Raw genomic sequence first — 12,776 nt, 5'->3', positions numbered from 1 at the left:
AAGATCATTCCTTTTGGCATCTTTTCTTAGCTAAGTTAATGACCCATAAGCTAATTTTGTGGTGCTCAATTTATAGGTATCGAACTTTAAATTGGCATAAAAAAACAAAAATGCAATCTGACGCCGTAATTCGGCCGTCCCTTAACACCAATTTTGAATGATTCTCTGGAGGGCGTCGGCCAGTATTTCGTGAATAACTGTGGCAATGCTCCAATGAGAGGCTTCCAATGCCTCAATCGAAGCTGGTTTATCCACAAAGCTTTAGATTTTAGATAATTGCGCGATATCATACGATCTTTGGTCACCACTGGTTCGAGATGAGAGATAAATTGTTCTCCGAAACTACGGCGCAGTGATGGGCTTTTTCACGGACTGTATGGCAAATTGCGTCGTCCTGTTGGAACCAAATGTTGTGGAGATCAATGGCTTCAATTTCCAGCATCAAATACGTTTATCACGGCGCGAAAGCGTTTTACTGTTACATTGGAGCCAACCTCGTCTTAGATGAAATATGTGCCGATGATTAAATGGCTGTAATGGGTGTTCTTGAATGGCTTCGAGTTGCTTTTCAGCTTGAATACGGCAAATATATAGCCATTGAGCCAAAAATGGGCTTTATCGCTAAATATGTACCTTAAGTTGGGCGATGAACACTTTTAACAGAGCGTCGGTTTTCGTAACACAATTGTACGATTTGCAACATTGTTGAAGCGCAAGCCTTTCCGTCATGAAATGTCAATGAATACTAAAAAAATTATGTGTCTAGTTTGACAGTAGTCACGTGCGATTCGTCAAAAAAAAGTACCTGTAATCTGATCAATCTCTACTTGTATACTACAGTACTGGTACCTGGACACAAGCCCATGTAAGGTAGGCACTTTGCGAACTAGACTCAGAATACAGGAGTTTTGAAATGAGCTGAGCACATCCTGAAAGGGCAGGGGGAAAAAGAAATTCTTTCTAATTCACTTCTTATTTCTGTCATATTTGCCTGAAGTTCGTCTGACTTCTGGCTACTCAGTAAACCAAAAATATAGTCCATGGAGGTAGATCTATGCGTATTAATCTACCATACACTTTAAATCTTCATTTAAAAATGCGTTTATTATTTATAAATCGAAATCACACAACAACCAACAGTAATTTAAAAATACTAATACTTTTTTCATTTAAGTTATCCTATTTTACATAAAATAATTTATCTTTGCTTTTGAGAATTCGATTCCACTGGTCGTGGCGGTGGCTCTTTAAAATCGGGATTTTTCGCCTTACATCGCTCCTCATATGGTTCATTTGGTATGACATCCGAGCTTAGTGCAATTAGTTTGTCCAATGGACATTTAGTGCCACAGTTTGGCACATCCAGCAACTCAGCGCAACCCTTTTCATTGTTTCGTAAATAAATCTGAAATTAAATACGGTATGTAAGTGAAGAAAGATAGCCCAAACTATTAAATGATAAATGTACACACCTCCACATAGAATTCCCCAGTTTGTTGATTTTGATGTAGCTCAAACATAGTCATGACTCCAAAGCGTGGCATTTGACGTTTCCAAACATTCAACGCCGAGAGTATGCTACCCACCGTCCAATCGTGACCAGCATAGATGAAAAGCTTACGATCGCTGGGATTGAGTTTTCCGCTCCGTTTTTCCAACATTTCTGAAAACATTTTCTTTAAAAAAGGACCACCCTTTATCTTCTGCATTTCCTTTGTATAACTGTTATAAACATAACATTGCTCAGCTAAATATTGCATCTTTTCCGGGTAGTAATGTTGCGTCCACGAAGGAAGTGTGTATCCGAACTCTTTCTTTTTAGGGAGTAACAAAAAAAAAATATTTAGTGAGTATAGAAATTTATTTTTTTTAATTTGTTTTACTCTACAAAGTTTACATAATAATGGATTATTAAATAAACTCAAGCAAATGCAGAGTTAGCAGAATAAGGTTTCGGCTGGAAATTAGTTGGATCTATTTTTTATATACAGGGTGAACGATATGAAGTGTTTACAACTTCACACTGCTTGTATCTGTAAAACAGCTCATGACATCAACGTCAAAATTGTTCTAATGACAGTTCAATATATTGTTTATAATCCATCAAAAGAATTTGCGTCTCAGTTTTGTTGAATTTTTTTTCTGTGATGGAATTCAAACGTAATAGTGCGATAGTCACTATAAAACGTGAGAATGATACTGGTAGCATTGCAAAACGGTATGGAGATGGACCCAAAAAAAAACTGCAACAACGCCAGAAATGGTTCGGAAAGTGAAGGCTCGACTTGAACGAAACCCACGTCGAAGTGGAAGAAAAATGGCCAAAGAACTGAAAATATCGCAAGACAGCATTCGACGCATATTGAAAAATGAGCTCAAGGTCAAGACTTACAAGTTCCAAAAAGCACACGATCTTTCACCCAGCAAAAAAAGTTCGGTGCGAAAGAGCAAAGGAGTTGTTGCGCTTGCACGAGCGCACACTGGGGATTTTGCGGAAAAAGTCAAATTTGCAACATACCACCTACGCAATGTTTAATGGTATTTCTAAATTCCAGAATAGAACCAACAATAAAATCAAAAATAATTACTAAACTCCGACTTACAGTTTTTTTTTTTATAGATATGTCAAAAGTATAATTTTTTTATAGTATTGAACTGACCAAGAAAGAACTTCAAAGCCCAAGGTGATTTCTTTTCTTTTTGCTTGAGCCGACTTCCAATTTTTTATTTTTCATTTAGGGTACGATATTTTTATATATTTTAGCCGGAAGAACAAAGGCTGTAAAGCATTTGATTATCTATTTATAATTAATTTTACGAAAAAAAAGTCATATTCCTTCATATTCTTGGATCTGCAAGTTGAGCTACATTTACCTACGGTCAGAAACTAGTATCAACGTGTTGCTTAATAACGTCTCTTTCAGTTTTAATCAATTGCAGGTGCCACCAGGCGCCACTGATTATTTTTTGGCAATGATAATAACTAAACGCTTTCTAGTGTGTGCATAATGATAACGAAACACTTTTAATTTTGTTTTGACATTTTGAGGGTAATTCAGAATTATGAATTTACATGTATCCTGTGCGTAAATATTTGCTGTTAATAAAAAAAATTAAAATTTATGAATTTTAAAACAAAATTTTTTTAAAAAATAGTTTTTAGACATGTTCTTTTCATACACAAATATATACAACTTCGTTAGTAGTAAAAATGTAAATATTTTTTGGGATGTATACTTTTTTCCGCATCTCTGTACAAAAATCCCCAGTGTGGAGCGTGGCGAATTTCCTAACATTGTGTTTTCTGATGAAAAAAATTTCCCAATAGAGCAGTTCATAAACACTCAAAACGATCGTGTTTACTTGACCGAACGCTCATACGAGAATTTGAGCCTACGTATGGCCATTCGAAGCAATTTCCCATCGCAAGTAATGGTTTGGGCCGCAGTGACCGCTGATGGACTCTCTCCAATCGTTTTTAACGAGCCTGGTGTCAAAGTGAATGCGACTTATTATCGGGAAAATGTTTTAGAAGCTGCTTTAGAGCCGTGGACACGCAAACATTTCGGTCGCAGACCATGGACGTTCCAACAGGACTCGGCACCGTCTCATAAAGCTCGTGTGAACCAAGAATGGTTAAAAAATCATGTTCCACACTTCGTTTCGTCCAAATCCAATAGACTATTCCATCTGGTCCATTTTGGAGAACAAGGTGAGGACTAAAAAATATGCCAGTATGGATGCGCTGAAAAAAGCGATTATACGAGAATGGGTCAAAATAGCTCAAGATCACATTCGTGCAGCATGCAACTTATTTTTTGACCGTTTGAAGGCTATAGTCAAGGCAAAAGGTGGTCATATCGAGCTTAAGTGAATATATGTTAAAATTGTAATCATTTTTGAACAATTTTGTCTTTGAAATCAATAAAAACTAATTTCGCACAAACAAGTTATGGTGTTTTGAATAGGTAACACTTCATATCGTTCACCTTGTAAATTGACAGCATTGGGAAACAAATTAGATGGCGGGCATAGCTTAGAAGAGGTAGAAAAGTTTAATATTGATATCTCCATAGGGAAAACCTGCACTAGACACAAAATTTTTGTAATAAATAGATGCATTTTCAACACATAAAACAACACTCCATCAAGATGAAATAAAATTAAGTTCTACATTTTTGATTTTCTGAATAAAATATATGCTTTCTCATGGTTTCTCATGTAATCAATTTTATATCAAAAATGTTCACTTTTTATGAAGAATTAAACACTATATTAGTGTGAAGATTTCATAATTTTTATCAGTGAGGGTTGAGATTTGTGATAAAATAGAATTAGTAGAAAACTATCTACGATGTATGGATTTAGAAGAAACCAGTTCTAATTTTTAAGAAGAAGAAAGGGGGCACATGGAATTATAAAGCCTTTCTAGTGGAAATTCACTATTTACTGCTTTAACATAAATCTGGTATAGGTACTTATATACCTCAATGCTAACGGATGGAGCTGCATGAAAGTAGGCAATTAATCCTAAATTGCAGTGTTTTAAACGCTGTTCCAAACATCAGAGCGTGCTTGCGTCACACCGAGAGTTCATAGATCATAAGTTAGAAACTTATGAGGTAGTAAAATGGACTTTTTTTAAGCTTTTCCTAGAAACTTCGAAAACCCCATAAAACTAGGGATGAGCGGCCTATTAACGGTATGTTATACTTGTATATTACTACGAATATTATTATGTAGGAGCCAGTTAAAGGGGGGAAAAATTTTTTTGAATTATAATATTAACTAAATTTGTTTTGTATAAGGAGAGTGGTAGACCGAGAATACGAGGAGCGCGGAAGTATTATCTAAGTTTTGGGATAAGTTCGCCTCTATTTACCATTTCAAAAGACATTGGGTGGTGCAGAGAATTGCTAGGTAAATGGAATGATAAGCTAAAGGCGTAACTTGAACTGAACACTTCTCGCTTGAATTAATCTATTTTATTTCATTTATATTTATTTCAGTTAATTATATAAACTATATTATTATTTTAGCTTGATTTTAGTTTAATTTAATTTAATTTTTCATTATTTTGTTTTATTTTATTAGTCTATTTTATTTAGATGTATACTATTTTTTATTTTTCTGTTTTTATTTAGTTTAATCTAATTTTTTATTATGTTATTTTATTATCGTGTGAAATCGGATCATTTCCTGCTTAAATTATTTTTTCCTGTTTATTTTATTATTATTTTAGTTTACTTTTATTAATGTATTTAATTTAATTTAGTTTAATTTCAGATAAATTTTATTTTTTATATTATTATTCCGTTTTTGTTCAGTTTAATCTAATATTTTATGATATAATAGTGTTTCATGTGAAATTAGACCACCATAATGTGCCGGGAATTATTTTTTTATGTGCATCAATTGAATGTAGTTTTAAATTCTTGGCCAATACTAATATTATTATTATTATAATTATTACCTCCGCTAATAAGGTTATGTAAAGTGAACCAACTTCCTCAGCACTGTTAATGGGCTTTCCCGTGAGTTCAGTTAAGTTTTTGAAGAGCGATTCATAACGCGCTAAATCTGCTCTCACCTCCGGCAACTGCATTACTTCGGCATATGCCTCAAAATAACGCGGACAGGGTGTTCGAACAATAAGCAACTGAAAAAAAAATTATTAAAAATAAAATAAAATAATATCAATATAAACGAGTTTTACAGAGTCTTGTTCCAATGGTTCTGAAAAAATTGGTATTGGTTGCCAATTGTATTCAGTGTTCCATTCCATAGGGGTGTCGTGTGGTGCAAAAAAGCTAGCAAGAACAGTGGATAGGGACATCATGGCGCGAGGTGAGCCTGTTGCTTGAGCATGAACGCGCTTAAAATGTATTAGAAATATTTTATATCAATATTTACATTAAATTTAAATAAGATCTGGTAATAAACTTACGCTTGGGGAATAGTGCGGCTCCATAAATTTGCCATAACGTCTATTTAGCCATAGCCCAATGTCAAAAAGTTCGAGCTTTCCTTTCTAATTATAAAAAAAAAGTCAATTATTATATAAACATGCTTTTATGAGATTTAAATTACATATGTATGCATACAAATATAGTGTACGCATTACTCACATTAGTTACATGACCCCAGCCAGTTGGTTCGAATGCATCATTTGCATATGGATCATTTGGATAGGTATCCACCGGAGTGCGAGCCCCATGACGCAACACCTGATGTATTAGATAATATTTATATTGTGAACAAATAAGTATAATTCTTGCGTGTAAGCTTCATTACTTAATTAAAATATATAACAAAAATGTAGAAAATATGTATAAAAATTGTGTGAATAAATTGTTTAAAGTTATTAGATGACGCACGTACACATGAACGTACGTAAATAAGATTCTAGAGAACAAAACAATTTCTGGAATTTCAATCTGGTTCATTTTAATGAACTTCTTAATTATACATTCTGTCAAAAAAGCACCAGGAAATAATAATTTGAAAACCCCGTTTGAAGGCATTGCAGAAATGGAAAGCAAAAATGTCTAACGGTAAATAATAAATATTGTCCGGGCGATATGATAAGTGTTGTCGTGCCCAAATGCAGCCAAAATTGAATCCATAATTTTTTGTTTAAGAGTTCTATTATACAGACAATATGACAGATAAATGGAAAAATCGCGAAATTCAGTAAAATAAAATAATTAATATATTTTATAACCTTTACTGCATTTATTTTTCATTTGCAAGCGTACTTACATTGCAGGCAATGAAGAAATCGCTCCAATTACAGTTTGTTTTTCTACTGCTCGTTGTATTTGCATATTGTTTAGGTTTTTGTGTGGATAAATGAAGCAGTGACAGTATAATTTAGCAGACGATGCTGGTATCGTTAAGTTTCTTTAATTTAATTGTACGAAATTTTATTTTACATAATAGTTTTACTTCCCCGCGCAGAAATTTTATCTTGGTCTGAAAATTCGAGGAGACCAGTTTTGCGAATAAAAGAAATATTTACATACTATGAAAATATTTCAACATTCTAAGAAGAAAGTTATACTTTGCAGGGTGATACTCCTCTCATCATATATTACATATAATAATGCACATAACTGGCGCGTACCCCATTTACTTGGTGGTTGGTACTAATTACTTTACTCGTATGTACATACATGCACATACTCGTATTTTTATAATGCCTGCCTTCTTTTAAGCACAGACATTTCATTGTTCAGTAAAGTGGCTGTGATTTTCTCACCGTGATAATTTTTTATTATCTACACTTTACTAATTTATTGCCCTACGGCTTTTATTTAAGCAATTATCATATGAATACATTTGGAACTATATAAGCAATTATTCAAATACAAGGGCTGAGTATGAAGAAATGAGTTACATCAAGAAAGGAAACTTTCAGCTCAAAACAGAAGATCTTGTTTCGCTCAACACCTTCTTATGGGCCCAAATGGCAAAGGCAATATGTTGTAAAGGAGTGAATGCAGAAAAAAATTCTAAGAACAACTTTTGATTCTCCTAACTAAGGTTATGAATTAAGAAAAGTATTTTAGTAATTCATGGTAAATTAGCAGGTTGATAATTTTAGACGAGTTTACCGGAATGCAATACATATAATTTTTTGTTGATTAAGTTAGATTTCTGGGAGTTGTAAAACAATCAAAACACAAAAGTTATTAATATGGCGAATAATTTTATAAAAATAATTTTGTCCTTCCATTATGAAGAAATTAATACAAGTTTCAGAAACAACAAAGGTATTTTAATAGTCGAGTCTATATTTTCTATTCATGGAAGGCTCTATTTCCGATAATACATATCAGATAAACCTCATTAATATGGTATGAAAGTATTCAAAGTAACGGATAAAAGGGGGTATATGCTTCAAGTAAAAGTCTACTCATGAAAGGAAAACCGATTATTTCTAAACCTCAAATGAGCTGGCCAACTATACCAAAACGTGTATATCCTTTGTTGCCAGCTCCTCCTCCTAATCCATATAACGAATGCCCTTGAAGGTTTTCCACATTTCGAGGGACCTACAGTTTTAAACTGCTCCGAACGCAGATGGCTTTTATGAGGTTTTCATGGGGGTGAATGCATTACCAAGGCAAAAAAAGGTACTTGCCACAAGTACACCTTGTATCCGAGAAATAGAAATGTGCTGAAAGAATTTCGTACGACTCGAAATAAAATTTCAATTAAGAAACCCAATATCATTAAATTGTTACTGCCTGTTTGATTGGCCGGTGATCAAAGCCCATTGTGGCCATTAAACATCAGAAGATCAAAATTTTTTTTTTTCAATAGCAGCCACTCTTGAGTACCATTCGGGATTCAGAGAGATCGTTGGTTCAACTCTTGGTGAAACACCAAAATTAAGAAAAAGTTTTTTCTAATAGCGGTCGCCCCTCGGCAAGCAATGGCAAATTTCTGAGTGTATTTTTGCTATGAAAAAGCTCATAAAAATTTATCTGCCGTTCGGAGTCGGCTTGAAACTGTAGGTCCCTCCATTTGTGGAACAACATTAAGATGCACACCACAAATAGGAGGAGGAGCTCGGCCATACACCTAAAAAGGATGTACGCGCCAATTATATTTATATATTAGGGCGGGTCGATTTAGAAATTGCTCTGTGAAAATCGTATTCTAGGGATCAAAATAAGAAACTTTGCCGAAGGAACCATACCTCTAAAACGAATTCTGATGATATATATATATATAGACAATGGCCCCAACTGTTAGTTGCCTTATACCTATAATTCTATTTCAATAAATCAAATACATATATACTATACATATACACTTATACAATTCAGATTTAAACCTGAAACCTCCAAACCCACCTCAAAAAAGGATTTATATCAAGAAGGGATACCCCGTTGGAAGCGATAAGGCTTGAGCGACTATACGTTACTCATAAGCTTAAAAGCACTGTAGAAACAACTGTTTTCGTACCAATTCCAGTTAGTAAATGGGCAGTTGAAAGAGCATTAAAAAATATTTTATAAAAAAAAAAATTTGCTTTTAAAACAAAAATTGCGATTCTTCGACTACTTGCAATTGGAATTCGGTGAGTTAAAATGTTTCTCTTATTATTTTTGATCAAATCAAGATTTGTTTGTAATCCGATGAACCCAAAAATAAACCGGCTTCACTCCAGTGGGTGATCATGTTATTGGGCAAAGTGACGAGATCTTTCAAACCCATCCTTATGCCAACAATCGACCCTAAGTACCTGGCGAAAATCACGAAAATGGATCAGCAATCAAGAATTTTAAGCCATGAACCTGTCATCACAGAAATTGAAATGGTTTGACTTTCAAGGTAAGACCAGCTTGCTAACTGTGTTTCATCTTTCAAAAGTGATGCCCAGATATCAATAATGAGTAATTCCTAGACGGTACATTTTTTATATCATCTGTGACATTGCCAAGTAGACAGATATAAGATTTTACTCGATAGAACAATTATAGAAACTTATTATGAAAATGATCGATCATTAGAAAGAACATATCGCTAAATTCGTGATTTTTTGGTGGATATAATCGTCCGAACAAGTCGACAATTGAAAGGTTGGTGAACAAATTTGAAGAAACTGGTTCGGCCAATAATAAAAAAAGTACTGGTAGACCAAAAACTGGACGTTCTCTTGAGAATGTTGCTGCTGTAGCGCAAAGTGTTGCTGAACAACCTTCAACATATGTATCTTGATATCTCGACGTTCTCAACAATTACATAGGCTAAATCGACTGTTCGCGGATTTTACCTGTAGACGTGCTAATGGTGGACATTTAAATTATTCAATTTTTCACATATAATTGTTGAGAGTCGTATTTTGAATAAAAATAGTGAAATCCAAAATAATCTAAATTTTTACGATTTTTATTTTAAAACAATAACTAGGCGCGTTTTTTGCGGGAACCTTTACAAAATTTCGTAAAATTTATATGTTAAAGTGTTAACTGATAATTTTTCTATTATTTTGTAAAAATACTGATCTTGTTTTCGTTTCTTAATACTGAAATTGAGTAATTTGTAATTTAATAATATAATTGACTTTTTTGATTGATTAAACAAAAATATTTATTAATTTGAGTTTTTTCATTTTCATGTGACATTGACTCATATATGAACCATACAGTGTACTATATATGTACGAGTATACAAGTATACCATAATTTATATGAACAGCTTGGTCAGAACTTGTTTTTAAGTATCTACTTAATAAACGTACGTGGCGAAGGAAAAAATTGAATAAATAAATGCAGTCAGCAATTAAAATATGCTCGAAATTAAAAGCGAGTTGTTCAAATGAAAAAATTTACTCTAACTCATATATTCATCTCCCTCCTTAAGACTAAAGAAAAGCTGACATTACATTTAACCCAAACTTTATTGAAATCAAGTTTTTTTTAATAAAGGACAAAATTACAATGAGGGAAACAAGTGGCGCAGCAAAGCATAGCCGATAATTGTGCTTATGAAAGATATAAAGTAAGAGAATCTGATGATTGGAGTAAAAGTGTGATCTACTGTCCTCTAACTTGTGTCCTTAATATTTCTCATACTAACCACGTGCTTACCTTAAAATTTCCTAGACATTATTATTGGGTAATCATAACTAAATGTCTCACATAATAAAAGTTCCAGAAACCGGCATACGGATCGTCCTTCGTTTGGTGTTTGCCTCGTTGATCCAACCACCTCTGTCAATGACAAAAACACCGAAAAAGTTAGGAAACTGGTGCTCGAAGCTCGGCTCTGAGATATAGCACCTGATTTGGTGGCTCTCTAAGGGGATTCAGCGAACACTTGAAATGCTGCGCTGGAGAGCTGAAGTTTGTCCAACACATTGTTGTCACTAAAAATTCTTCCTTTGAGCTTTAACTTTATCGGATAAAAATGGTGCTTTTCAGATGAGTGAAAACCCCAAAAAAAAAATAAACATAGTCGACTAAAGATCTAGCTTTTGTTGAAGGTTTGTCGCATATGTGAGCGGACTATAGCGTTGGAGGGAGAAAGACATCACATAGAAACCGGAGTTGTCGCCCAATGACATCTACACCACGACAATGCACCGGCTCGCACATCTTAACTTGTTAGCGATTATGTACCCAAAAAGAACCTTCAGTATTCACCTGATAGGAGAGAGTGTGACTTTTTCCTGTACCCACTACTCAAGTTACCACTTCGCTTTAAGCATTTTGAGAATCATGAGCTGACGAGAAAGAGTTCGCAAAAGGTTTGGGCACTCTGACTAGAAAAAACAGGTATCGTAGGTTATTTTTTTCAAGTTTTTAAGGAATTTCATTACATTTATTCCTTATATTTTCTACACTTAACTCCTTTACAACTACTAAGTCTACCCCAAAGGTCCGCCTGCATTTTGTTTGTGAGTTATCTAATGCAATTAAGAGTGCCACCTAAACATGAACTTATAATTGATTTTGGTATTATTAGTAGACGTGCAGAGTTACAGTTTGCCAATTAATATGCGATTTAGTGAAACACAGATTGAATAAATTTCAAGCTAATTTTTGATTCGTCTTTCGCAAAAATTTGCTTATTTACTCACATTCATTGGTTAACTCACATGAGCAATACTTTAGTTAACTAATTTATACTTACGATATGTAGCAGTTTGAGAGTGGAGTTCTTGTTGTCCACCGACACATTAGGGCAATCTTCTACATTCGTTAATTTGGCGGCCTGCTCACCTGCCCCTGTTGTAGTGTAAATGCAAATGATGATCACGGCTACTACTACACAGAGACTGGCCATAATCAGCAAATGTTTGCGCGTAATTTTTTGAAGAAACATTTTCGGATATTTTATATATAAAAATCAACACTCACAAACAAAAGTTTTATTTAAAAAGGGCTCTTAATAAACCGGTCGTTAGCCGGAAGAAATATATTTTATAATCACACAAAGACACAAAAACTTCCAATTAAATTTAGACACTGGCTGTAACGTTTCTGTTTCTTTATTTTTGTTCAATTTAGTAAAAATGTGTTTTAACTCGACCACAGTTCACAATTAAATCAAGCGATTAAATGAATATTTTTATTGTACAAGCAGCACAACAAAGTGCATAAGACACACATATCTACATATATACATATATATTGCACAGTACTCACAAAATTGAATGTGCACCGGGGCTACAGTGCACGGCTTGGATTCACTCTTAATTCTAAATCAAGTGACTGATTGAACATGGGATTATATCTCAGATTTGAGGCGTGCAGCAATCGTTCAGAATTGGAAATGAACTTCCGTCGCTCGGCTGCGGTTTGTCCGGAAGGGAAATTAATGAATACTTCGAAAAACACATTTTGAATAAAATTGAAGAATTGTTGTATTATTGAATTCTTTGAACCAGCTAACCTCCAACTAACAGTCAAACTTACGATAAACGGAATGCCATGCTAGCCAATAGCTGGCGGCTGCAGTTATCAGCTAGCAGCAAACAGCATAGCAGTTACTCTCAACTCTCTAGAATTTTGCTTGTTTACCTCACGCTCTTTTTACGAGTACTTGGATAAAATCAACCATTAGTAGATATGACAAGAGGTATTTGTATTCATGTGCATATGTATGTATGTGCTTGTTTTTATGTATGTAATCGGTACTAGTAATTCAAAATATCAGGCTGTCAAACAACAAAGAGTTTTCACGGAATCTTGGGTAATTTAATAATTATGTGCATACACAGGTATTTTAATGTTACATAAATATGTACTTAATGGGTA

General features: G+C 34.0%; 1 protein-coding gene across 1 annotated transcript; it reads right to left on the bottom strand.

Annotated features, from left to right (window-relative positions):
• Positions 1-1,104: 1,104 nt before the first annotated feature.
• LOC129240229 (prostatic acid phosphatase-like) lies at positions 1,105-12,385 on the bottom strand. Its single transcript, XM_054875896.1, has 7 exons — positions 11,650-12,385; positions 6,129-6,227; positions 5,948-6,031; positions 5,717-5,875; positions 5,474-5,659; positions 1,473-1,814; positions 1,105-1,405 (listed from the first exon to the last, which is right to left on the bottom strand). Exons 1-7 carry the CDS (start codon positions 11,839-11,841, stop codon positions 1,199-1,201), a joined length of 1,269 nt encoding a protein of 422 aa, XP_054731871.1. The 5' UTR covers positions 11,842-12,385; the 3' UTR covers positions 1,105-1,198.
• Positions 12,386-12,776: the final 391 nt, after the last annotated feature.

Source organism: Anastrepha obliqua, chromosome 3 (genome assembly GCF_027943255.1).
Source record: "Anastrepha obliqua isolate idAnaObli1 chromosome 3, idAnaObli1_1.0, whole genome shotgun sequence".
Lineage (NCBI taxonomy): Eukaryota > Metazoa > Arthropoda > Insecta > Diptera > Tephritidae > Anastrepha > Anastrepha obliqua.
The sequence above is the reverse complement of the archived record's forward strand: the minus strand, read 5'-3'. Positions and strand labels throughout refer to the sequence as shown.